This window comes from Abrus precatorius, unplaced genomic scaffold (assembly GCF_003935025.1).
Source record: "Abrus precatorius isolate BTA unplaced genomic scaffold, Abrus_2018 Scaffold6, whole genome shotgun sequence".
Taxonomy (NCBI): Eukaryota; Viridiplantae; Streptophyta; class Magnoliopsida; order Fabales; family Fabaceae; genus Abrus; species Abrus precatorius.
In genome coordinates, this window is record NW_020874406.1 from 10,981,579 (window position 1) to 11,006,172 (window position 24,594).

At 32.8% G+C, this 24,594-nt stretch overlaps 3 protein-coding genes and 1 non-coding gene across 6 annotated transcripts in view; 2 read left to right on the plus strand and 2 right to left on the minus strand.

Annotated features, from left to right (window-relative positions):
- Positions 1–52: 52 nt before the first annotated feature.
- On the plus strand, positions 53–3,367 carry LOC113868664 (ADP-ribosylation factor). Its single transcript, XM_027504463.1, has 7 exons — positions 53–195; positions 265–355; positions 1,481–1,596; positions 1,760–1,819; positions 1,972–2,037; positions 2,897–3,096; positions 3,174–3,367. The coding sequence occupies exons 1-6, from the start codon at positions 139–141 to the stop codon at positions 3,086–3,088; spliced, it is 582 nt and encodes a 193-aa protein (XP_027360264.1). The 5' UTR covers positions 53–138; the 3' UTR covers positions 3,089–3,096; positions 3,174–3,367.
- A 447-nt stretch (positions 3,368–3,814) lies between these two features.
- On the minus strand, positions 3,815–3,888 carry TRNAT-AGU. The gene has a single exon. It is a non-coding gene; the product is annotated as a tRNA-Thr (tRNA).
- Positions 3,889–3,995: 107 nt separating this feature from the next.
- Positions 3,996–6,452, minus strand: LOC113869048. Its single transcript, XM_027505165.1, has 2 exons — positions 6,000–6,452; positions 3,996–5,698 (listed from the first exon to the last, which is right to left on the minus strand). The coding sequence occupies exons 1-2, from the start codon at positions 6,247–6,249 to the stop codon at positions 4,125–4,127; spliced, it is 1,824 nt and encodes a 607-aa protein (XP_027360966.1). The 5' UTR covers positions 6,250–6,452; the 3' UTR covers positions 3,996–4,124.
- Positions 6,453–15,899: 9,447 nt separating this feature from the next.
- Positions 15,900–24,594, plus strand: part of LOC113869153 — a 31,548-nt gene continuing 22,853 nt past the window's right edge. The window contains exons 1-16 of one of the 3 annotated variants that reach the window (XM_027505330.1): positions 15,900–16,396; positions 16,836–16,894; positions 16,981–17,112; positions 17,953–18,093; positions 18,644–18,700; positions 18,969–19,063; positions 19,386–19,518; positions 20,045–20,218; positions 20,786–20,976; positions 21,155–21,221; positions 22,011–22,144; positions 22,588–22,654; positions 22,759–22,821; positions 22,906–23,147; positions 23,232–23,361; positions 23,637–23,729. In XM_027505330.1, the coding sequence (XP_027361131.1) occupies positions 16,075–16,396; positions 16,836–16,894; positions 16,981–17,112; positions 17,953–18,093; positions 18,644–18,700; positions 18,969–19,063; positions 19,386–19,518; positions 20,045–20,218; positions 20,786–20,976; positions 21,155–21,221; positions 22,011–22,144; positions 22,588–22,654; positions 22,759–22,821; positions 22,906–23,147; positions 23,232–23,361; positions 23,637–23,729 (2,100 nt within the window). In that variant the 5' untranslated portion in view covers positions 15,900–16,074. Of the gene's footprint in view, positions 16,397–16,835; positions 16,895–16,976; positions 17,113–17,952; positions 18,094–18,643; positions 18,701–18,968; positions 19,064–19,385; positions 19,519–20,044; positions 20,219–20,785; positions 20,977–21,154; positions 21,222–22,010; positions 22,145–22,587; positions 22,655–22,758; positions 22,822–22,905; positions 23,148–23,231; positions 23,362–23,636; positions 23,730–24,594 lie in introns of all 3 variants that reach the window. The other 2 variants (XM_027505331.1, XR_003505470.1) reach the window with 2 other exon arrangements.

Sequence of the window (24,594 nt, forward strand, 5' to 3'; positions counted from 1 at the left end):
CTTTCCGTTGTGTATAAGTAATGATCAATTGTTCAAATTGAATCTCTCTCTGTTTCTCTATTTCTCATTCCCAGCACAGATTGCTAAATCGAAAATTCCGAGTGATTTATCAGATTCTGATAGTCAAAGCTGAGAGAGATGGGTCAAGCTTTTCGGAAGCTCTTCGACACCTTCTTTGGCAACTCTGAGATGAGGGTACCCTTTCTCTGCACTTGTTCAGTTCATTTCTACATCTTACTCATTTGTTTCCCTGATCTGCTTTAGGTTGTGATGCTTGGTCTTGATGCTGCTGGCAAAACCACTATCCTTTACAAGCTCCACATTGGAGAAGTTTTATCCACTGTTCCTACAATTGGTGGGTCCCTCTTTGTCTATAATTAACTGGCAAAATATAGGAAATTTTTTCTTGGTTTGTTCATCTATGTGTTAAGACTAATTGAATTATTCTCTATTTGATAGCCAAAGGATGTTAAGGCTGTGTTATCCTTCATGGTTTTTGTTTCTTTGATTACATAAATGGGGGTAAAAATATGAGTTGAATCGGCACAAATATATATGGCAATCTTGTTTCGAGTTTCAACTAATCTAGCAGTACAAAAGTTAGAATTGGATATAAGTGAATAGTGGTTGATTCTTTTATGGCATGGGGTAAAAGCCACAAGACTAGTGTGTGCTAGAATAGCTATGAGCTTTCGAATTTTGAAAGAGTTTTGCTGGAATTGGCTATGAAAGAACCTTTTATTATTATTATTACTATTTTTATTATTATTATTATTATTATTATCATCATCATCATCATCATCAATGGCAGCATGATTATAATTACGCTGTCAATGAAAATGTTTTTATAGATAAGGCTTGGTTGTTGTTGTTGTTGTTGTTGTAGGAGAATGTTTTATTGCCATAACTTTTAAAATGATATGAAAATAAAACAGAGTTTTGGTGGTAAATAGCAATGGATAAATTTATTATTCTTCAAAAATTATCAACAACGTGTAATTCTTTCTCAGAGTCAGATTCTTCCTTGGATTCAAACACACGAATCATGTTTTCACAAAAGGTAATGTAGTTCTTGTTGATTACCAAATACCAACTATTTGTTTCAGGTACTGATCTTGTCCATAAGATGGGATTCTGTTCCACTAAACTTGACTAAACCCCTCTCCATTCTTGTTATGTTGGTTTATAGGTATGGTAATTCTAATTCTGCAAAAGTAGAGGCTTGACACAGCAACCAAAGTTCTATAAAAATTTGATTTTGACTGCAGATGTTAACAAGCTTTCTTCTGCAGCTTCTTTCTGTTTAATTTTGCTTGTTCTAATGATTGGTGGTTTCAATAGTTGCATCCTAAGAATTTTTGTGGCAAGTTTGTTAATGATAGTTGTTAAATGACTGTGTGATTATAGCATGTTAATTTTGGTTGTCAAATAGTTCTATATGATGTTTCTTTTAGGCTTACAAATTTTCATTGCCTTGCAGGTTTCAATGTGGAGAAAGTTCAGTATAAGAATGTTATTTTCACAGTTTGGGATGTTGGAGGACAAGAGAAATTAAGACCACTTTGGAGGCACTATTTTAACAACACAGATGGTCTGGTAAGAATTAATTTTTATGTTTAATGTTTAATTTTTAAGACCACTTTGTGCTGATTGTTTTTCGAAAATTTCCTTCTTTCATCATCATTAATACACCTAATGAACGTGGAAAGAAAGGGTCTACAGTCATAAGGTAGTATGCTGAAGTTTATATTTTTTGCAGATTTATGTTGTTGATAGCCTGGACCGCGAGAGAATTGGAAAAGCTAAGCAGGAATTTCAGGTGATAAGATCAAATTTCACTATCATATAAGCATATTTGTTTGTGTGTATGATTCTAAAGAAATTTTGAATTGATTCATGGATTACTTGCAGACATATTTGTTTGTGTATGATTCTAAAGAAATTTTGAATTGATTCATGGATTACTTGCAGACAATCATAAATGACCCCTTTATGCTGAATAGTGTCATCTTGGTATTTGCCAACAAACAGGACCTGGTATGTCTTTGCTACTTTTTATCTGTGTTCTTTCAGCTGCATGACCTGACATTAAGGTTATATCTAACCGAAGGTCACATAGGAGCCAAAGCATGTAATTGGTTGACATAACAGCTTTGTTTAAAGAATATACTAAGAAGAGTGAAATTCTAATATTTTAACTTGTATAGAATGTAGTAATACATATTACTGCTGGGTTTTTGTATTACTCATTTCATTGAAATTATTAAAATCTTATGAAATATGTTAGACGGTCTCTGAATTGTTATTACTACTATCTTAAACTTTTCACTGGCATGCTTGCACCTAACAAAAATTTTAGGACGATTCAACTGTTGGAATGATGTCAAATCCTCTTTGAACAAGTGGTCAAAATTTGGTCATTGTCCTTCCCATTCTTCATGATTAAATGTCAGCATAAAGTACAAGTGGGCCTGTGATTTGTTAGTATTTCAAGCCCAAAAAGCTTTAAATGAGGAGCTTTTTTGAGGTGTAATTTATTAAACTATTCAGCCCTAAAAATTACCTTTTGATCTTTAATGATATACCAACAGCCCTGAAGATAGCCGGAAGTAAACCATAATGTTGTAGAGCCTTATTTTTATGTATACTCCAAAATATTCCCTCTTCTTAAGAGGGTTTTGACTCCATCAGTTTTGCCTTCTCCGGAGTACCAGTACACTAATCTATATCCTAATGGAAGGTTTAGAAAAATTCTCTGCCATTCAAATATCACGAGCACTTCTAGTTTCAATGAATATAGTCATTTGTGTGGTCTTTCTTCTTCTCCCTGTATAATGAGTTTTGCATTGTGCTCCAGTCTAGTTATAGTTGTTAATATTTTCTTTTTCTTTAATAGAGAGGGGCAATGACCCCAATGGAAGTATGTGAAGGACTAGGTCTCTTTGATCTAAGGAATAGAAAATGGCACATACAAGGCACTTGTGCACTTAAGGGAGATGGCCTTTATGAGGGTTTGGACTGGTTGGCTTCGACTCTGAAGGAGAGAAAAGCTGCTGGATATTCTTCAATAGGAACCTCGTCCTTCTAATTGTCCAGGTTTCGACAATCTTCCATTTGTTCATAAGTTACCTTCCTGTTTATCATTCCATCATTATGAGTATTGTACACTGCAGGTGCTATGGCCTTTGTCATTGATGAATGTGTATGGTTTGGCCAGTTTCATTCAAGGATGCTGTAGAAAGTAATCAAATTTTTTGGGTTTCATTAGGTTACGTCTAAAGCTGATGAAGTATATAGATGCTTTCACCTTCTAATATGTGACTTTGCTACAATGTATAGAAGTTTGAGCATGACGAATGAAAACTAATGAGACGCGAATTCTTTTGGCATTTTCATGCCCCTGATTACGTGCGTTGACTACCGTGTAGAGATGGTGGTGGATATTGATCTTTGCTTCATTTTCCCTTTATTTATCCCATCCTTCTCTTGTGGATGATGAACAGGAATATCGAGTATAATAAATCATAAATAAACTCCCCAAATTAAAATTCTTATTGAAATAATAATATATATTTGTTATGCAATAGTACTTCTTTTAAGTAAGTTGTCGGTTGAAGGTAAATCTAAAATGATTTTTTTTGTTTTAAGAATTATTTTTATTTATTAGTGGAAAATTCATTTGACAACGTTTATATTTTCAGAAGACTAAATAAAATAAGTTCTTTTTTTGGAGGAGGGGAGGGTGAAAATGTCTTTACATTTTAGAAATAATCTATATAAAAAAAATTCCTGTAGAATACAAAAGGAAAACTGTTGCTCTTGTTGAGAGTCGAACTCAAGACCTCCCGCTTACTAAGCGGGTGCTCTAACCAACTGAGCTACAAGAGCTTCATGTGAAAGGAAATACAAATAGTATCTTAAAGAAATGATGGGGATAACATAACCCGAAAGTGCAAGAATTTTGATTGAATTATTTTTGGTATGGAATTGACGTCAGCAAAAGAACTCTCACAATAATAATACCCAATCAATAATAATACAAGAATATAACGTATGAGTGTACAACATAATTTGCCGATTAGACCAATCCGTTTGGTATGAGCTTTGTAAAAATAAATATAAATTCACCATCTTTCATCTCCTATCCAATTATTTTTCTCTTTTGGCCCTGTAGGACCTTCCTCACCATACAGCTCCACTGGAAGCTTTTTAAGTAAGTTCTGAAATGAATTTCGAAGCCTGAGAGGAAGCGCATTTATGATCTTATCCATCTCAGTTTTTGAATCATAAACGATTTTAGGACCCCACTCTCTCATAAACTGCAACCACTGAGGCTCTGTCACTACATCTCCTAGATACTCGGCTGCAACAAGCTCGTATTGAACGCTAGAATCCACGTAGAAATTACTACGAGTAGCGTCATTCCTAATGCCAATCCCAAGTTTTGAAGATCCTTGAATATAGGTTCCAGGGTGGGGGAAACTTGCATGACCACTTTTTGATGAGTAGACAACAGCTTTATTGCCATCAATATGCTCCAATTCATAGGCATCCACCCATTTACCTCCACTGTGCTGTGAGAAATATATACTCCACAGCTCTCCAGTGAAATTGCATATACGAAGTGTAAAATGTTCCCAGTCACCCACATGCTCTCCAACCTTGCTAAAAGCTATACTAGCAATTCCAAATTTCAGAGTGGAGGGTCCATTGAAGGGGCAAAAAACCCACATTGCAATGTCAGTAAAAGTCCCACCAAGAGCTGGCTTCACATGAACATAAAGTTTGGCACTTTTCAAGTCCCCATGTTTCACAAAATCCCTTCGATTATCACTTGGCAAATCTATCCAAAACTCCCCATCATTTGTTCCTCCACCAGGCAAATTTGAGCCAGCTGGATCAATGGCCTCGCCCGTAGCCACACCCTTTCTGTACAAAAGGGCTCCATTACTGAAAAACCAATCAACAGAAGAAGGCAAGTAAACTTCCTCTGGATGAAAGAAAACAGTAGGGCCATAATGCTCTACGAGTGCATGAATTTGGTGTAGGGATGGCATTGCTGGAAGCACAGGATTTAAGTTCTTCAAGCACACAACAGGTAGCTCTTCTCCCTTGTTCCAATTACCAGTGCAGAAAAAAGTGCCTGCTGAAACTCCTTTCCCCTGCGTGCCGCGGTCACAAGGTCTCAAACTCCACACCTGAAATGGAAACTCCGGAATTATAGAGGCAGCATCGAGTATTAGACGGTAAGGTTCACATTTATCAGTGAGGTCAGCACGAACACAACTCATTTCATCCAAATTAGGCTTGTCAGGCTTGTTAGTAACCAAGTAGCCAAGGGCCTTATAGCCTTCAGGAGGCTGAGGTACCCAAAAGTAAGCAGAAGCATTTGACAGTTCCTTCCTTCCTGCATTGGGACACCATACTAAGGTATAATCAAGGGGATTCTTCAGAGCTGGTAACTTGCATGTTTCAGATGAACTAGTTCCCACTTCCCTAACAACAAGTACAAAACCCCATAAAGGCTTGCAGCAAGGTTGACAATAGTGACCAATGACATGGAACCCATCTGGTATTCCCACCGGTTTATAGAATGCAACACCTTTTCCAACGTTGCTGCTCCAAACAAACTCAAACCCGGTAACCTTGCACACTTGTATTTCACCAAGGTTTACAACCCCTGAAGCAAAACCTTGTCCTGTAATCACATACACAGACAATCACAGCATGAATTAAATCATTAATCCATAGATCATGTCACCAAAACATGATCCAATACTGTCTTTGTATAAAAATAAGAGAAGATACCCATTAAACCTATCATGGAAAGGCAATTAATTTCCTAAAAGAAATAATATTTGATGAATGGGAATTACTTCAAACATGGCATTAATGATAACAACAACAACAACAACAACAACAACAATAATAATAATAATAATAATAAATGAGAAATACAGAGTTAGTTAGATGAAAGAAAATGGAGGGAGAAAGAGAACCTTGAGGCCATTGGGGAAGCGGAGCGGGAAGAGAAAAGGTGGGAGGGAGAGTGATGGTGTTGTTATCGTTCCCTTTCCAAGGAAAGCATTTGCATTTGCAGTGAAGCATTTGCAGAAAACGCAACAGTTGCGGACTCACATACGCACAATAGTGAAAAATACTCAACACTCGCTGCTTCAGATTCAGATTCAGATTTGATCGCGCAAAACCCATCATCATCTTCATCATCAATTGCCTAGAAATCACCATGCCATTGTTGCACGGTCCTTTTCACTTCAAGTTTCATTCGAGGGACCCTCTCTCTCTCTTCTTCTTCCATAACCACAATAACTATTGATAATTCAAAAGAAAGAAACGAAGAAAAATTGTTAACAACAGTCACCGGTGCTTCCGTGTCAATCGATTCTCAATCATTGCTTTTTCTCTTCACTTCTTTGATTCTCCCTTCCCTTTTCCCTACCCTTCCTTCGCTTCCTTTATGTTAGGTACTTTTATTAAAAATTATATAATTTAATTAAATTATAGAAAAATTATTCTTTTCATCCCTAATTTGGTAAAATTCACTTTGGTCCCTTAATTTAATTAAAAAATTTAATTTTGTCTATTTTGTACCACGTGTGTATTTGTTACTCTTCGTCGTCTTATCTATTTATCCTCTTATTCTTTAGATTCAAAGTTATTTTCAGCACCTCTTTCATATTCTTATTCTCAAAACTTCATCCTCTTGCCATCAACAGTATTAACCTCTCACTTTCAATATGATAATCTAAAATCAACTTTTGTTTTTTCACATTGGTTCTCAAATTTCCTCTAAAATCAACTTTTTGCCATCAACAATATCAATGTATCGCTCCTTGAACTGGTTCATGTAGAACAAGCACGTTTCATACTCACCTCAAATGGTAGCTATTGATATGTTCTCGTAATATTCATGCGAGCATCTTCTGAGAGTCATTCTCCCAAATACTGCAATCTCATAGCAGAAAAACAAACATATAGTGATGAGACAAATAGCTTTTCTATTGTCATTGTAAATCATAACACACTGACGTAGGAAATAAAAAATGGGTATTTAGAAAGTTAATTTATTTATGGTTTGGTATTTGGGAGATGAGTGCTTGGTGTTAGTGACAAGAAGATGAAATTTTAAGTATAAGAATATAAAGATGAAATGATGAAAGAAGAAGAAAAGTTGCCAGAAATCAAATTGAATATACTAAACAGAAAAACAGTAACACACAATACACACAGTACAAGTAGTATAAAACATAAAAATTTCTAACGAAGGCAGGGTCTTTTATAGAAAAGGATCTGTTTGAGACTTTTTAAAAAATTAGAGAACTAAAATAAAAGAAGAAGAAGTTAGAGAACGAAAATAAATTTTATCCTAAAGTTAAGAGACGAAAAAAGTAATTTTGTCTAAAATATATTAGTAATATATTTTCTATATAATTGTATTAGGTAATTATATATATACGATATTTTTTTTCATTAATTAATAATATGAATTTTTTAATAAAAATGTATTAAAATAAAAAAGTATATCAATTATTTATTTATGTATAAGTGTTAAAAACAATATATTAAAATATATTATTTTGGGTAGATATTAATGAATAAAAATATATAAAGTTTCAAAAGATGCTCCAGACGATTATTTTAAAAAAATATAAAATATAAAAAATAATACTCATTGGTGAATTTTTTTTTAAAAATTAAATAATAAAAAATAGCCAATAATAATTATTAAAAAATAATTAAAAAATTTAAAGTAAAAAAAAATATTCTAAGCAATTCTTAAAAAAAATTGCTTTTATAATTATTTCTAAAACACTATATTTCGATAAATTTTTATTTCTTTTTCATATAAAAAAAAGGACCCAAAGTGTATTGATATTTTATATAATACAATTAACGCTTTTTTTTTTTTAATATTGTGGAAAGTGGGTATTTTTTTTAAACATGACATTTTTACTATAAAAGTATTGAAATATGGATTTGTAATCAATATTACATATATATGGGATTTCAAAAAACCGTTTGTGGCGATTTTTAAAGAATGAAAAATTGGTTCAAAGTGAAAACGTCACTGGTGACTTTTAGGATAGAAAAAAATAAATTTTTTACGTAGTTAAAACTCACTGTGGGTAATTTTAGAGTAGAAAAGTGCTTTTATACATTCAAAAATCATCACTTGCAACTTTTTAAAAGAAAAATTGCCATTGACGAGTTTTAAAAAAAATTGTCTATATATAATTCATTTGTATTTGTAACGAATTACACCTTAAAAGTCTTTTATTTTCTGTTTCTGAATCTTCCTTTCTCATACTTTATAGCTGAAAAAAAAATAAATGCAAATATAATAGTTTACTTTAATAGTGAGATTGTTTTAAATATGAGTGAAGGTGTGAGATTTATTGTGAGAAGCCAACTTACATCTATATTCCTTACAATATATCATTTGAAGCACTTAAATATTGACTTTGTCAATATATTGAAGTGGAGACTCTAAAAACAGTGGAGAGAATAATCTACAGGTGTCCAATCTCTATTTTTAGAGGTTTCATGTAATACCAAGTGATGACAATAAACAATGATGATGATATTTAACAAATATTTCAGATTTATTATGAGCGTCATGACCAAAATCCTTTAATTGAGTTGTATGTTGTTTTTAAATAAATTACAATTGGTGCATATGCGAGTGTTGTTCCTATTAGAGATGTTGAATGGGAACAAAACAACGTCGAAAGCGATGATGACAGCTTTGAAGGAGATTATAAAAGTGAAAAGGATAGTGATGGTGATAGTTTGGATGATGGGGACTCTTATTTATCAAACTCAATGATTAACCAACATATCTTTGGGGTTTCATCATTCATGTATGCTTTAGATCTTAATGCTATGCAAGCTCCTGAATTTTCAGAGTATGCTAACTTAGGTATGTTGACATGTTTTATTATATTTGTAGTAATAAATTCATCTTTAGTTGTGTGAATGATATTTAGTTTGTTGTTATTATTATTCTTTTTTTGTGTTTTATAGGTCATTGTGACGTAGATGGAGAATTGTATGTTGGAATGCAATTTAATGACAGAGAAGCTGTTATACAAAAAATTAAGAGTTATAATATATCAAAAGGAGTGGACTACAAAATTTTTGAGTTTGAACCAAATACATTTTATTGTAAATGTGTTAGTTATGACATAGATTATGAGTGGCTTGTTTGGGGTAGTTTGAGGAAGAAAAATTATTTTTGAGAAATTAGAAAGTATAATGAGCCACATAGTTGTACTTAGATAACGATTTCACAAGATCATAGAAAGTTGGATGCAGAAACAATTGCAGAATGTATTAAGCCAATGATTGAATTTGACCCTTCTTTTAAGATAAAATTGATGATTAGTGAAGTTCAAGCTCGATATGGATACACAACAACATATCGGAAAGCATGGATGACAAAGCAAAAAGTAATTGAAAACGTATTTAGTCAGTAGGAAGCTTCATATGAAGCATTGTCATAATGGTGTATAGCAATGTGTGATGTTGTTGGAGGATCAGGTGTTCAGTAGGATGTTGTTCAAGCTTATCACAATGATAACCAGGTCCCCGATGTTCAAATATTTTAGAGGTTTTTGGAGTTTTGGTCATTGCATTAGAGTATTCAGATACTGCAAACCACTTGTACATGTCGAAGGGACACATTTATAAGAAAAATACAAAGGAGCTCTATTAGTAGCAGTTGTATAAGATGACAATCAAAATATATTACCAATTGCCTTTACTATTATTGAGGGAGAAACTGCAGATGATTGACAATTTTTTCTTGATAATTTACGTAAATATGTCGTTGATGAGTCATTGACTCGTGTAGAAAATTAAAGGTTTTTGACATATTTTATTGAATTAAAATTATAAGATAATACAATTAATTGGATATTTCAAGGGATGTTGTAATTGTTGAAAAATTGATAAATCATTCATATATTGATTGCTGGCATTTGAATTTTGAAGGGATTATAAGAAAAAAATGGCAATTAGAATTGAATCACTGCAGGACACAATTGTAGGGACATAAACTTCTGATTGTGGGGACATGAAGGTGAAAGAGCATATAAAAGCAGAATTTTTTGAAAAGGTGGCATATTTTTGTCTTTCATTTTTATTACACTCTGGAAGTGCAAAATTTTAAGTTTTCGTACAGTTTACATAGAAATGGTAGCTAGGGCAATTTTCTTACATCTTTTCTAGAGGATTCTTATGGGAACTTGGGTTACATTCCCTTTTTCTCTGGTTTTTGTAATGGAACAATAGCTTCCCTCATTTTATGTCTCTGTTGTAAGCTATTTCTGTAAACATGATTTCTTTTTTTGCAATATATTTCAGTTTTAGTTTATTTACTCCTATTATGTCTAGCTAAATATCTTGGGGTTGAGTGATGATGAACTTATTCTTTTACCTTTTGCAATGAACTAAGCATTGAATATAACTCAAGATACAAGCTTTAATTTAACATTTTTATTCTGAACTTAATGCTTCTCTATCCTACGTGAATGGGGTTGATGAAAAGAAGTTTATTGCTGAAAATTTGTAAATTTTCTTGGACTGAGATCAATTTATTTATAAATTATCTAGGAATAGAAATTTATGATTATGTGGTCAAATGAGTTTAAATCTTAATGAATATTTTTGGTTTTATCTAAAGAATTAGGAAACTAAATTCGTTTTAGAACCAATTAACCAAGGAATTGAGATTGGGTATTTTAGAAAATCTGACTATTAGAGGAAGCTGCATTTTGAGTTATACATATATTTTTATGCAAAAGGGAAAGAATAAGGGATTCTGAACTCACCGTACTTTTTAATTGTTTTTAGACCCACCTTTAGTAATTAAAGCAGTTACATTCTGCAGTTATTTTGGTTATTATTCTACATTTTTGTTCTCAGTTTCTGCTCATATATCATTTTAAATTACAGCACTCTTAATTTAGCTTTTACAATTCTACATATATTTAATTTTTGTTATGTTTATACTCTGTTTTTGGTAACCTAACTACTAACATTCTTGTGGTTTGGTATTTAGCATTAATCCCTGTGGACGATAACCTATTTTGTTACTTCAAAGATTTGATGCATTTGCCAAAAAGTTATCAGTCGTGACGCAAGATGACTTTGATATTATTTCTGATCGTCACGAGTCAAGTAATGCAGCAATAAGACGAAGCAATGGATAGTGGGAACCTCCAAAGGCATTCCATATATATTGTATCAGGCACATTGCTACCAATTTTTGTGAAGATTGTGTACCAACTCACAGGGGCATGAGTAAACAGACGTAACATGCGTGAAAAAAAAGCCCCTTCATCTTCCTCCTCTAGGTCCATCATCCTCCACACCCTACTCATCTATGGCATCGCTTGTCTCTTCTTCATGTGATGTAGGTTCTCCATCTGTCACATTTGCAGATACACCTGTAAATGTCTGTTGTGTCATCTACCAAGACATGATTGGTATAGAGCATTCTCACTTGGAGTAACTAGTTTTTGTCGATAAACTTCTTCATTAATAGCTATTTTTTCCACAGTTGCATTCTCATTAAGGTCAATTCCACATTAAGGAATGTCTTGACAATGTGTGTCATCATCAACAATAAAGTCATATGTGCATAGAAACCTATCAGACATGACACTTCTAATGCTACAATCAACAGATCTCCTTCCCTGTGATCCTCTACTTTTGGAGTCACGACGAATATATCTTCTATCCACATAGATGCGTGAAGGTTGGTGTTGTTCATCCCATTGAAATAGATGCCACTGGTTCATCTGCGGTGACTAATAAAACTCCTCATTTGGTTGAATTGAGGATGGTGGAATCTCCTGTTGCTGTGTGAGTGTAGACATGAAATTTTGCTCTAACAGACATTGTTGTTGTTGAGATTGTGACTGCTCCATTTGTAGGGACAACGAATTCATTGCATAGATTGTGTATCAACTCCAATACTCATTCGAAGGGTAATAGTTGTCAATTGGAATTCCTTCTAACGTACGTTGATATCGTTATTTTCACATTGTCACCCAATCATTATGTATTAATCTCCAATTCTTCGGTTCTCTTAAACCACGCAAGTCTTTGTTGTGGACTTCCTCAAGACTTTGGGGCGGAAGAGGAATAGGCTGAGCAAATCCATATTGACGCATTACATGGTCAGCTGCATACCACTCTACAACCTCAAAGCATATCAATGGGCTTGCAGTTGACCACAATAGACGTTTGCCTCTCACGTCATCTGGAATAACTGCATCAATAGCTTTATCCTCATATGGTAGCCATAAAAACTACATTAACACAAAATACATTATATGTACCTTAGTAATGTGAGAGAGGTACAAAATTATTTAATAAGAATTAACATATGTTGACTAGTACCTCATGAAGTCCCATTTTATCTAATGTCACTTTAACATTTCCAAGGTCTCTATATGGAGTATTGGTTGGATATTGAATGTGTCACCATCTAAGTGTAAGTAAAAATATTATTGGTTCACCAGGTATTGGAGCAAACCATGAGAGCCGGTGCCATGCCCATACCTACAGCAATATTAGGCATCCACAATTTTTTTTAGCATCTTATCGTGAACCATGATCTAGACCTCTATACAGAAAGACAAGACATGCTGAACCCTAACTATATATTTTAATTTCATCAACATTCACCAACAACTGTAAGAATTTTCTATGGACTACTGAATTACTTTTATTCGGCATTCGAAGATGTCCTAACAAAGAAAGTATGTATCAACGAGCATGTTGTGCTATCCTACGGTCAGAATTTGTAGGAAGCTAACCAAAATGTTGCATAATCTACTTCAATCTTATTTCTGAATCTTCAACATCGTTAGATACAGGCTAACTACCTAGTAACTGTTCACACATATCCTACAATGCTATATAATATTCAGATTAGTAGAACCACTAACAAGTAGACCATTGATTCGCAGTCCAAGCAACATAGCAATATCTTCTAATATTACTATGTATTCTTCACAAGAAAGATGGAATGTATATGTTTCAGGTCTCCAATGTTTAACAAGTGCATTTACAAGCCCACCATTTATATGCATTTGACATATTTGTTCAACACGATAAAGTCCAGCTTTCTGTAAAATGTCATATATCTCATGTCTAAGCAGTGTTATTGCTAAGTGACGAGATCGTAATAGTCTCATTACCTGATATAAAAAAATAATTAATCATTAAATACATTATTTAAATTATCATCATTTTAAAATATTTAATCATATTTGATATTTAATCACTAAATACTAATATTTAATAACTAGCTATAATTACAAAATTATATTTTAATAACATAAATCATAAAAATTATTTACATTTTGAGCTCGTACTAATTCTGAGATGTGTTTTTACGAATCAATAGTTGTATTACGAACCATATTGAGAAAATTTGTTAATCAATATATTTTAAAAAAAATTTAAACTAAGTATTTTTGAATTTTTCTATTTTTTACTCTTTTTTCTTTTATTTTCACTCTTAGTTTCTTTCTTCTATGTTCTCTCCGTGCATGAATTTATGGCTGAAAGAGTTATTATATAGCTCCAACAATAGCTAGTGGCAAGTTTCCCACTCAAAAAAAATTCTTCCTCACTTTGGTGCTGCTGACAATGGCAAAAATTCCTCCAAAAATCGTCAATAAACATACAAATCTCTCGTCAAACCCTTAACTCTACTATTTATGATAGATAACATATTTAACTATTGTAGACTCTCCAAAAATTGTCACTAATTTTTTAAAACCTATACTTCCGTAAAATTGTCACAAATAACATATTAACGTAATTATAACTTTTATATCACATATTTAAATTAATAAACCGTGGAAAGTTACCTTGGGTTGTTATATTATCAACTTTTTATAAAGTTGTTTTAATCTATCAATTTTTGTGGACCACTCACGTAATATTGATTGCTTATGTTTTTTTATTTTTTATTTTTTTGTTAGTCTCAAATCAACATCAATGTGTCTGATATAGGGAATATCTGTGATGTAATATTCCAAAAAACATTTATTTAATTTATACTGTTTATTTCATCGTTAAAAATTAATTCTTTTAATATATTTTGTTAATTCAAAGAAAATATAAAACATTTTTTGAATCCATTCTAATTTATATTTCTAACAATAAATCAGACATTAATTTATATACAAAATTATTTCATCAAAATTATGAGGCTTTCGCTTTAGGGAAATTTGCGGTGTGGATGCTTCCACAATTGTGTTTGCTCATGCTTTGAAATTAATGGTGCCTAGCACGGACATGTGTATCTTCTAACTCTCTTATATTTTTTATTATTACTTAAAAATTATAAAAATTACATGAATTCTATTTTAAATTAATTTTTTAAAATAAATTTTAGTCAATAAAATATATATTAAAAAACAAGAACATATTTAATTTATATTTTAAAAATATTTTTCTATTTTTAAAAATAAAATATAATACAAATTTATATTATGTTATATTTTTAAAAACAAAAAATCAAACATACTCTTCTATAATTTTTTTCTGAGTTCTCAAACTCAATTCACCATTGTGCTCTTTGTCAACTCTGTATGATGCTTGGAGTGGATTTCTCATGGTACTTTATTTTTCTCTTTGCCTTTTAGCATTGTAATGTATCAGTGCAACATTAACATACAAAAGGAAATCAAATGAAAATTATTTGGGACAAAAATAAAATAAAATTATTTTTACTCCTAACTTGTAAGACTCCATAAATTATATTTAACTTCTATTTTAAGTTTAAAAGTTTATGAATTTTTTAAAAAAATTATTTTATTTCAGATATAATTTTTGTTAAGCTTAATTATAATTAAAGTAATCATTATAAAATTTAATTTTGAAAATACTTATTTGTATATCTGTATTTTGGTTGTTTGACTATTAATAGCCTGTTTAGAAAATTGATAGGTTGAGTTATAAATAGGGTTTGAAAATTGCGTTAAACATGTTTGGCAAATAGCAGAGGATTAATTTTATCCTCAAAACCATGGTTTTGTTGGAAGTAATATTTTTCTATTTTTGTGATAGAAAAATCTCAGTTGTAAATGTATTAACAAAATTATTCATATATTTAATATTATTAATTTATAATGCCATTTTATTACTATTTACGTGCCTTTTGTTGACAATTATATTTCTAAGAGTGATTTTAATCAGCATATTTAAATAGCTTTTTTTTTTTTTTAACTAAATTCACTTTACTTCAAGCTCACTTTTATAACCGTGTTTAATTTGGCCAAAATAAGATTACTTAAAATAATGTTTGTAACTTATGATACTTAAAATATAATAAAATTTTATAGTAGGAATGCGTTTTAATTAGATTAATGGTTTTGTTAACTTTATCTTAAAAATTGTGCTAATATCTTAAAAATATTAAAAATGCATTTTAATATATTTTAATCAGCATATAGTACGAATGCATTTTATAATTGTCCTAATATCTTAAAAATTAAAGAATATATATATATATATATATATATATATATATTTAAAATAAATTACTAAATTTCATTATTTACTATACACATTTAATTTAATATCAATAGTGTTAAATTCTTTTTAACTATTTAGAATTTTTCTTAAATCAATATGTTGCTCAGCTCATTCTTAATATATTGTTTTTGATAAATTTTATATGCTAGTTACATCTATTTATTTTCTATTTTTAAAATTACATATATTATATATTCAGACAAAAAAAAATAGATTTGAATAAAACATAAACATTTTTACACAGTTATTGCTTTTTCCCTTTTTCGAGTCCTATCCACGACTAAAATATAAGAACCGTTGAAGAGCAAGTAATAAGCAATGCACTAAAAGACAAAGTGAGATTTCAATGAGAAAATCAGCACCCGTCAGCAAAAGATTCCTTTTCTCCTTGACCTTCTCTTCCAACCACTCATTTTCTCTCTCTCACCATTTTCCCGGGAAAATAACTGCCTCAGCCACCATAGCTATTCACTACTCCAAATAGCTAATAGTATGAGCATGAGCGTGCTCTCATGCCAACGCTCTACAATGTTAGCAGCTCAAAACAAGTCTCCATTTCTTCACAGATTTCGATCCTTCAAATCTCACCGTTCCAGATTCCGGTGTTTGCTGGACCAAATCGCTGTTCCGACATCGTTGACGCCTGTTATCACCTCCGATAATTTAATCGCCGCCGCTGCCAAGGCTGTTTCCGTCCACAGCGCCGTTTCCTCCGCCATCACACAGGTCGCCGTCACCGCCTTCGCAATTGCTTCCGGTGCTTGTCTTTCCACCAAGGTTGATTTCCTATGGCCCAAACTGGAGGAGCAACCAGGTCCTGCATCTTCTTTTTCTTCTTTCGTCTTTTTATTTATTTGTTTCGTTCTCATGAACTTCTGAGGTTGCTATGCTGGTGATATTCATATGATTTTGTGGTGCCAAATGGAAGAGTCGCTTATGATTTGTTTTTCGTACATGAATTCGGGGGAGAGAAAACTTATTGCGGTAGATAGAATTGGCTTGTGTTCGTTTTTTCGTTTTCTGTTTTGGATAACATAACAAGCTTTAGATGGAGTGTAAAATACTGGCGAGATTGAATGTGATATGTAATTGGTTGTTCTTTGCATCGTTGTAAATTTTCTGTTGTTGTTTCTGTCATTAAATGATAGTTTTAGTGCCTGATAAGTTTTCTTAATAGCAAAATTAATATCATCCATTATCTTCCATGCGTCATAATTTTAATAGATGTAATAATGTAAATTAATAATATGCAGGTACCATGCTGCAGGATGGAGTAGATGTTACTGGCTACCCTATATTTAACGATGCAAAGGTTTAATATCTCTACTTGTGTTGTGACTTGTTTGTTTTTCTCCTATTAGTTGTTACATCATTAAAATACGTTGTGTGTGAAGGCAGGTACAGAAGGCTATAGCTTTTGCAAGAAAAGCACACCGTGGCCAAACGCGGAAGACAGGAGATCCTTATTTAACACACTGTATCCACACAGGAAGAATTTTGGCTGCGTTGGTTCCATCAAGTGGTAAACGAGTATGAACTCCAGGGATTAGTTAACAATATTAAATTCAAAGTGATTGAGCTTGTTTCCGTATTATATATTTCTTTTACTTTCTGGGAAAACAGGCGGCCATTGGCTAACTCCTTTTCCTCCTGCACTCAATATGTCACAACGATTGTTCATTTTCAAAATTGTCAGCTACTTGGAGGATTTTTCCCCTTTTTCCTCACCGGCATATTCAGAAGAATGCATACCATTATGGAAGGAACACATGGGCGGACTCAATTGCAATTTGATAAACTTGAATATAACATCATCATCATCATCTAGCCAGGCGTATAATTGACAGTCTCGTATTTATCAGAACACATAAATTTGGGTTGTAGCCGTATAATTCAACAAACATATGCCGGAGGGTTTTCTTTAACAATGTTGCAACACTTCTGAAGAAACATATTTGTGAAACACTAAAGTTGACGTCGTATAATCAATTATAATGATACATATCAATATCATTTCTCTTAATTATCCATAATCTTAGCTTTGATTATAGTAACTACTGGATAATATGATTTTTTTTTTCTGTTATTTCCACCAAGTCTCCAATTTGTTTCTTACGCATCTCAATTTCTAAATTGATTTGAAAAGTTATCTGAAAATAATGTTTTTCCCCATACCAATTTTAACCTTTGACGTCACTGAGAGTGAGAACTAAATTGAAGCTTTACTACTCTTAACTGTACTTACTATGAGTGTATGACACTTGAGTGACACATGATAACTTTTTTTTCCTTATTATCTTTTACCTTTTTAAGATGCATTGCATATTAAAAATTGTTTCCTTTGTATGAGATCTTGATACTCTGTTTCAGGCTATTGACACTGTTGTGGCTGGTATTTTACATGACGTGGTTGATGATACTTGCAAAAGACTGCATGACATTGAGGCAGAGTTTGGGGATGACGTGGTCAAGTTGGTAGCCGGTGTTTCAAGGTTAAGTTATATTAATCAGGTACCATAAAGAATAAATAATGTCTTTCTAATGCGTTTTTTATCTTGAAGATTTGTGGGTGGTACATTATTGGCTGCCATCTATAGGTAATTGTTAGATTTCAATTTTCCATGCCCTTTGGATGAAATAAAGATTTGTGGGTGGTACATTTGTATGCATTCATCTTACAAACTTAATCTCAATCTCTTGGCTTGTAGGATGGTCCTAGATGAAAAGCCTTCAGTACCTAGTTGTCTGAAGTTCAATCCTTGTTGCCCCTTTCTTTGTAATTAAAATAAATTTCAATATAAGTTACAGTGGACCTGTAAACCATTTTCTAGTTTGCACCTAAGGATTAAGTTTTTAGGAATTTTTAATCTTTAATATTTTTCTCTTAATTATTGCATTACAACGATGCAATACCTTCAGAGTTTAGTGACGTATTCTGCTACTTCATCGTATTGCATGTTAGATGCTTGAAACTCAATCCTAATAACAACTCTGGCAATCTGGAGAGTTTGACTGTTTTCTTTTATTACCCTTTATATAAGAACTACATTATCTTTTGCAGCTATTACGCAGACATAGGAGGTCGAGTATGAACCAGGGTGTCCTTGGCCAAGAAGAGGTATGTAATCTACATTTGACATATGTATCAATTAGCTATTGAGACTCTTAAATGTACTTTGGTATTATGTCAGTAATTAGTATAAGTTTATAAAGCAAAGAATGTTTGCCTAGCATAAATTTAGACAAGACCATGATCAATTTTATGCATAGTATGTTTAATTTTATGACACTAATCTTCCACAAAAAGTGGTTGATGTGGATAATATATTGGGCAGTGGAATTAACAGCAGAAAGTTTTCTGATGTGTTACATTCTCAATCTGCTAGGCAAGCAATTTACGAGTGATGCTGTTGGGAATGGTCGATGATCCACGTGTTGTGCTCATCAAGCTTGCAGATCGGCTCCATAACATGAGAACAATGTACTGGCTGTGAGCTTCTTCAATTTTTTTTAGCCTTTATGCCCAGTTATTGCTAGTCTTCTTTCAGTTCTTTGTTTTCCCTTTTTTTGCCTTTACTTCAGACCCGTTATTCTTGGAAGATGAAGAAAAAATATTTTAATCTTAACGTATTTCTCAATCCTTCTTGATTATTAGTTGTGAAAGATTACTTCCTTGCTACAGAAGCCATCTTTAACCGACAACCTCAAGCCATACAGTGCTCTTAACTTTTTGGCTAAACACTTTACAAGTGTTAGGTATGTTGCATAGGTCATTTTATTGGGTGACAATCTCTACTTTGCAGTTATGCTCTGCCATTGCAAAAGGCTCAAGCTGTTGCAGAGGAGACCTTAATTATTTGGTGTTCACTTGCATCAAGATTGGGTCTGTGGGCGCTGAAAGCTGAACTGGAAGATTTATGCTTTGCTGTTCTACAGGTCTTTTAATAGTTGCTATGTTTCTTTTGCTTTGAAAGTCCTCAATTATATTAATGTAATGTTGTAAGAAAATGAGAGTCATAGGACAGAAAAGCATATTAAAACACTAAAGGTCTCCAACCCGTGTGAATATCAGCATACCGCCATACCCTATTAAAGGGGTTGTATACTACGCCCCAAAGAGAGGCCTAAAAAGACTATCCATCCGGTTCCAAAGTGCTTAAACATTTAAGTGTTTATGAAAAATTAACAAGTTCAATTTCTTTATTTGAAAATTAGTTCAAGCTATCACAAAATAAGGTGAGTTCTGGCTCTTGAAAATATAATTTACACTACTTGCTGGACACCTTTATTATCTTGTATTGTTAAACAGGAATGTGGATGATCGCAAGAAATTACAGTATTAAATTCCTGCTTCTGGATATAAATACCAATAAAATAAGCAGTATTAACATGACATGACTTTAGCACTATTATAATTTATTGACACTTGTACACCTGTGTTTGTGTTGTACCTTGACACCAGCCTCAAATATTTCAAAAGATGCGAGCTGATCTGGCTTCCATGTGGAGTCCTGCTAACAGAACAGGAAATCTGAGAAGATTCTCTGTAAAAGGCAACTTGATACCTTTGAATGAGAACGGTTCAACTTCTTTCTACACTGAATCCTTGTCATTCAATGAGGATGTAAGTATGAAGGTAAGAATTTTTAAGGTGATGAGATTTGGCTAAATTCTGCATTATGGGTCCCTTGGTAGTTGCTTTCTAGCCTACGCTGGTTCTTGTTGCTACTGCAACAATTCACACAAAAATGTTTCTTTTGTGCCTGAATACAATTATTATACTGTTTGATTACATAGTATTTTTGTCTTGTTTACATAATGAAGTTTGGAATATGTTATGCTAAAATTTTTAAGCAAAATGGGTGAGGGACCAGGGGAGGTGAGATTGGAAAGTGTATGAACTATAAGGTGATGCTAATTTGAATTACTTTTTTTATCCCTCATGAAACATTAAAAAAAGAGAGTAAATTTTAAAAGTTATAAAGAAGGTCGATCAATCACATTTTTTCAAGTCCTTATGATTAACTACTTTGAAGCGACTCTTTGGAAAGCCCTTTCATATTGTCTGAGACATTCAAGATTGATAGTCGTGATTACTTGCCGAGGCAATGAGACAATATTCCATCTTCATTGCTTCAACATGTCCTGGGAAAGGGTGAGAACAAAATTTTCATTCTAACTACTTCAATTTTTTAATTTTCAGGATCTCTTGGAAGCTGTAGTCCCTTTTGATATATTGTTGGATAGGAGAAAACGGGCTAACTTTCTCAGTGGTATTGGGAATAATATGAAGACATGCACTAAACCAAAGGTTGTTCAGGATGCTGGGTTAGCTTTGGCATCATTGGTAATTTGTGAGGAAGCACTTGAACAAGAATTGATTATATCAGCTTCGTATGTTCTCTTTGTCCATAATTATTTACCGCTTTTACTTTCTAATACTGTCAATGGCAAATGCATTCTAAGCTTTATTTTTGCATTTTAGGCAGCACCGTTCTCTATCTGCTGACTGCTATAGTGTTATGGTATAATCAGTTTTGTAATTTTGAAAACTTTCCTTCTGTATTTGCAGTTACGTTCCTGGAATGGAAATTACATTATCAAGCAGATTAAAGAGCCTGTATAGTTTATACAGCAAGGTATTGTTCAAATTCATGTTTGACCCTTGAAATAAGAATGTTTGTATGTGTTTTAGCGAGACTTACTACAATTTTGCAAAGCTGTGGCATTATTTGAATGGTTTGAAATGTCAGATGGCTCTAATAGAGCATAATGCTAGTGAATAGATGAATTTGTGGAAAGTATAAGAAACGTTGCACATAAAATGAAAATTTCTTTAAGTTCCATAGTTCCCTTCAAATTTTGTTATGGCTGTAAATTTTTGTGAACTTTGTGTAATCACACTAAACGCTTATTTAATATGCATGCAAATATTGTTAAAAGGATTGTGAATTTACTAACAATTTAGAGGGCCCGTCAACACCCCCCGCCCCAACAAACCAAAAGAAAAACCCCACATAATCACAAACTGTAGCATCTAGGTTTTGGTGTTTTTTTCCGTTCATTTTTTCTTGTGTTGGTGGAGTGAATGTGGAAAAACATTGAATCACCATCTCTTTAGCCAAGATTCTGCGTATTATGCAATTCCTTGGCCGATGTACATTCAGACTATTCTATCTCAAGTCTTTAATTGACAATGAAGCAATTTTTTATTATGGAAGTGATGAAATGCAGAGGTTCCTGGCAATTAGTTATAATATTCCTATTATTTTTACTACATTCTTCATTCATATTCAAATATGATTTTATACAGCTGATCGTAAATGCTTAGCTTTCCTGTTGAACAATGTTTGCACTAATGATCTTAACTTTTTGTGCAGATCACTTTGTATTAAATTAATGGTAGGTCATGGTTGTATGTATTGCAGATGAAACGAAAGGATATAAGCATTGATAAAGTATATGATGCACGTGCATTAAGAGTAGTTGTGGGAGACAAGAATGGAACTTTACAGGGGCCTGCAGTTCAGTGTTGCTATAGTCTACTTGACATTGTACACAGGTAAAAAAAAAAAAGGTCATATTTCAGACTTCAAGCAATCATATAACCAATACACAAGTCATTCAATGCAATCATTTATATAAGATATGGATACAAGATTAGTTGACCTTTTCTGCATGCTGTGCTTTGATAGATTTTTACTTCTCATTTTTTCAATTAAAAGAAAAGAAATCCAGAGAGAGGAAAAAAAAATAGCAGAGCAGGAGCAGAGGAGGATGAGATATTCTCCATTGGGAAACACATAAACTGAAATATCCTCTTTTATATTTCCATTCTCTTTTTCCTGTTTGTTTATCTTGGACTCTCTGTGAGGTGAAGATCAACTAGTATCCTCTTTGTCATCCCTCCTTAAGAGTGGAAGGTTCCACCCATAGATCTTAGGCATTCTTTTTTCACTTCATTAACCCTATTGGCCCCAGACAATGACTCAATTGACTATTCAGGCTTTGGACTCCAATAGATGGTGAATTTGATGACTACATCATTAATCCAAAGCCTAGTGGCTATCAGGTTAGGATTGCTGGTTCATATTTTCATGAAATAAAATTAACATCATTTTTTCTTCTGATCTTCAGAATTGTGCTCATGACGGTATTAACTTGTTAAAATTGCAGTCCTTGCACACTACAGTTCAAGGTCCTGATAACTCACCTTTAGAAGTACAAATAAGAACACAGGTGCTAAATTATTTCACATATTTTGCATAGTTACTTGTTTATATTTTAGTTCTTGATATTTTCATTTATCATTTTGCTTCCTAGAGGATGCATGAGTGTGCAGAACATGGACTTGCCGCACATTGGCTTTACAAGGAAACTGGAAATCCTTTTTTATCCATAGACAGCATGGATGAACCTGAAACAGAAGCATCCTCCTATTTCACCAAAGATATAGAAGAAGAAAATTCTTCGGATATTTTATCAAGTAAATACAAGTCATTGAAGGCTGGGCATCCAGTCCTCAGAGTGGAAGGAAGTCACTTACTTGCTGCTGTTATCATCAGGTATGTGAAGCAACACTTACATTGTAATGAATATGTTATAAAGCTGTCCATACTTATTGTCCCCTGTGCTCCTTACCTTTTTAGTGTAGAAACTGATGAAAGAGAATTGCTAGTTGCTGTGAGCTTTGGGCTAGCAGCTTCTGAAGCAGTAGCTGATAGAAGATCTTCTTTCCAGATTAAGCGATGGGAAGCTTATGCACGACTATACAAAAAGGTTTTCTGCTTAAATTAACATATATTGATGTAAAATTTGACTATAGATGGCTTGCGATGAATGCTTTGTGGAAAGGACACGAATTGACTGATTACCCTTATTAGAAGGCAGTGCCTGGATAGATGACTGTATGGTAGTTTAGCTTACCAACTTGTTTCCAATGTGATGCAGTGTCCTCTCTACCACCAGCCTCTGATGCTGTGTCATCTTTTCCTTTGTATTTTATTTTACATTTAACTTACGTGGTCAGGTTGCTTACTGTTGACCTACTTCAGGTGTCTGATCAATGGTGGTTTGAACCAGGACATGGGGATTGGTGTACTTGTCTAGAGAAGTACACACTATGTCGAGATGGAATGTATCACAAGGTATGTTTTTTTAAGCAGTTGAGAATATAAAATTATTTTACCTCCTTTTAGTTTTCATTATTTTTGTTATCAGCAATGTATAGACAATGACATACACTGGAAATTTTTTCTTTTTCTTTTTTCTTGTTTAGACTTAAATATTTATCCTTTGCATATTAACTGTATTCTAGTTCTTAATGATTGACATGTGTTGGAAATCTCTTCAGTGTAGTAATTACTTAAGAGAAACTAATACATTTTGGACAGTCTTCTGCTAAGTCAAAAATTGCAGGCTTAACAAAACTCCTAAGTGATAAGTAATCCAGGGAGTTTTGTAAGAGATCTTGACCCCTTGTGTTGTTTAGCAGATAGTTTATAGGATTGTGTACTTCAATTAGGAAATTATGTCCATATCCTCTGAAGGTGAAGAAAAATAAGCTTTCAACTACATGAAGAGTATGAATATTTTAGAATTAAAACAAATTATATTCCTGTACTCTAATAAGACACTAACATCTAGCTACTTCTCTGCATCTATATTCAATCACTTTTTGGAATTTTCATCAGTTATATAGCGTCCTTTATCCTTTTCTTTCATGCCTTAAAGATAAATTGTTTCATGTGTTAGTCTGTATGATGTTAAAAATGCCACAATGGATATAATGATTGTTTCTGAAAGATGAAAATTTGAACATTTTATTAAAAAAATTAATTTGTATTGGTTATTGAATTCATTAAATGATGTGGTAATGCATCATTGGATGGCAAGGTGAACTATTTTATTTTGGCATAGCATCAAAATTAAACTATTATAAACTTGCATATTTAATGCTAATAAATCATGCTGACTGCATTCAAATACTGGTTTTCCTAGACCCGTAACGGG

Coding starts and splice junctions, on each gene's coding strand:
- LOC113868664 (XM_027504463.1), top strand. CDS start 139: ATGGGTCAAGCTTTTCGGAAGCTCTTCGACACCTTCTTTGGCAACTCT. Junction 196..264: donor TTGGCAACTCTGAGATGAGG/GTACCCTTTCTC, acceptor GATCTGCTTTAG/GTTGTGATGCTTGGTCTTGA. Junction 1,597..1,759: donor TTAACAACACAGATGGTCTG/GTAAGAATTAAT, acceptor TATTTTTTGCAG/ATTTATGTTGTTGATAGCCT.
- LOC113869048 (XM_027505165.1), bottom strand. CDS start 6,249: ATGGTGATTTCTAGGCAATTGATGATGAAGATGATGATGGGTTTTGCG. Junction 5,699..5,999: donor GCTTCCCCAATGGCCTCAAG/GTTCTCTTTCTC, acceptor ATGTGATTACAG/GACAAGGTTTTGCTTCAGGG.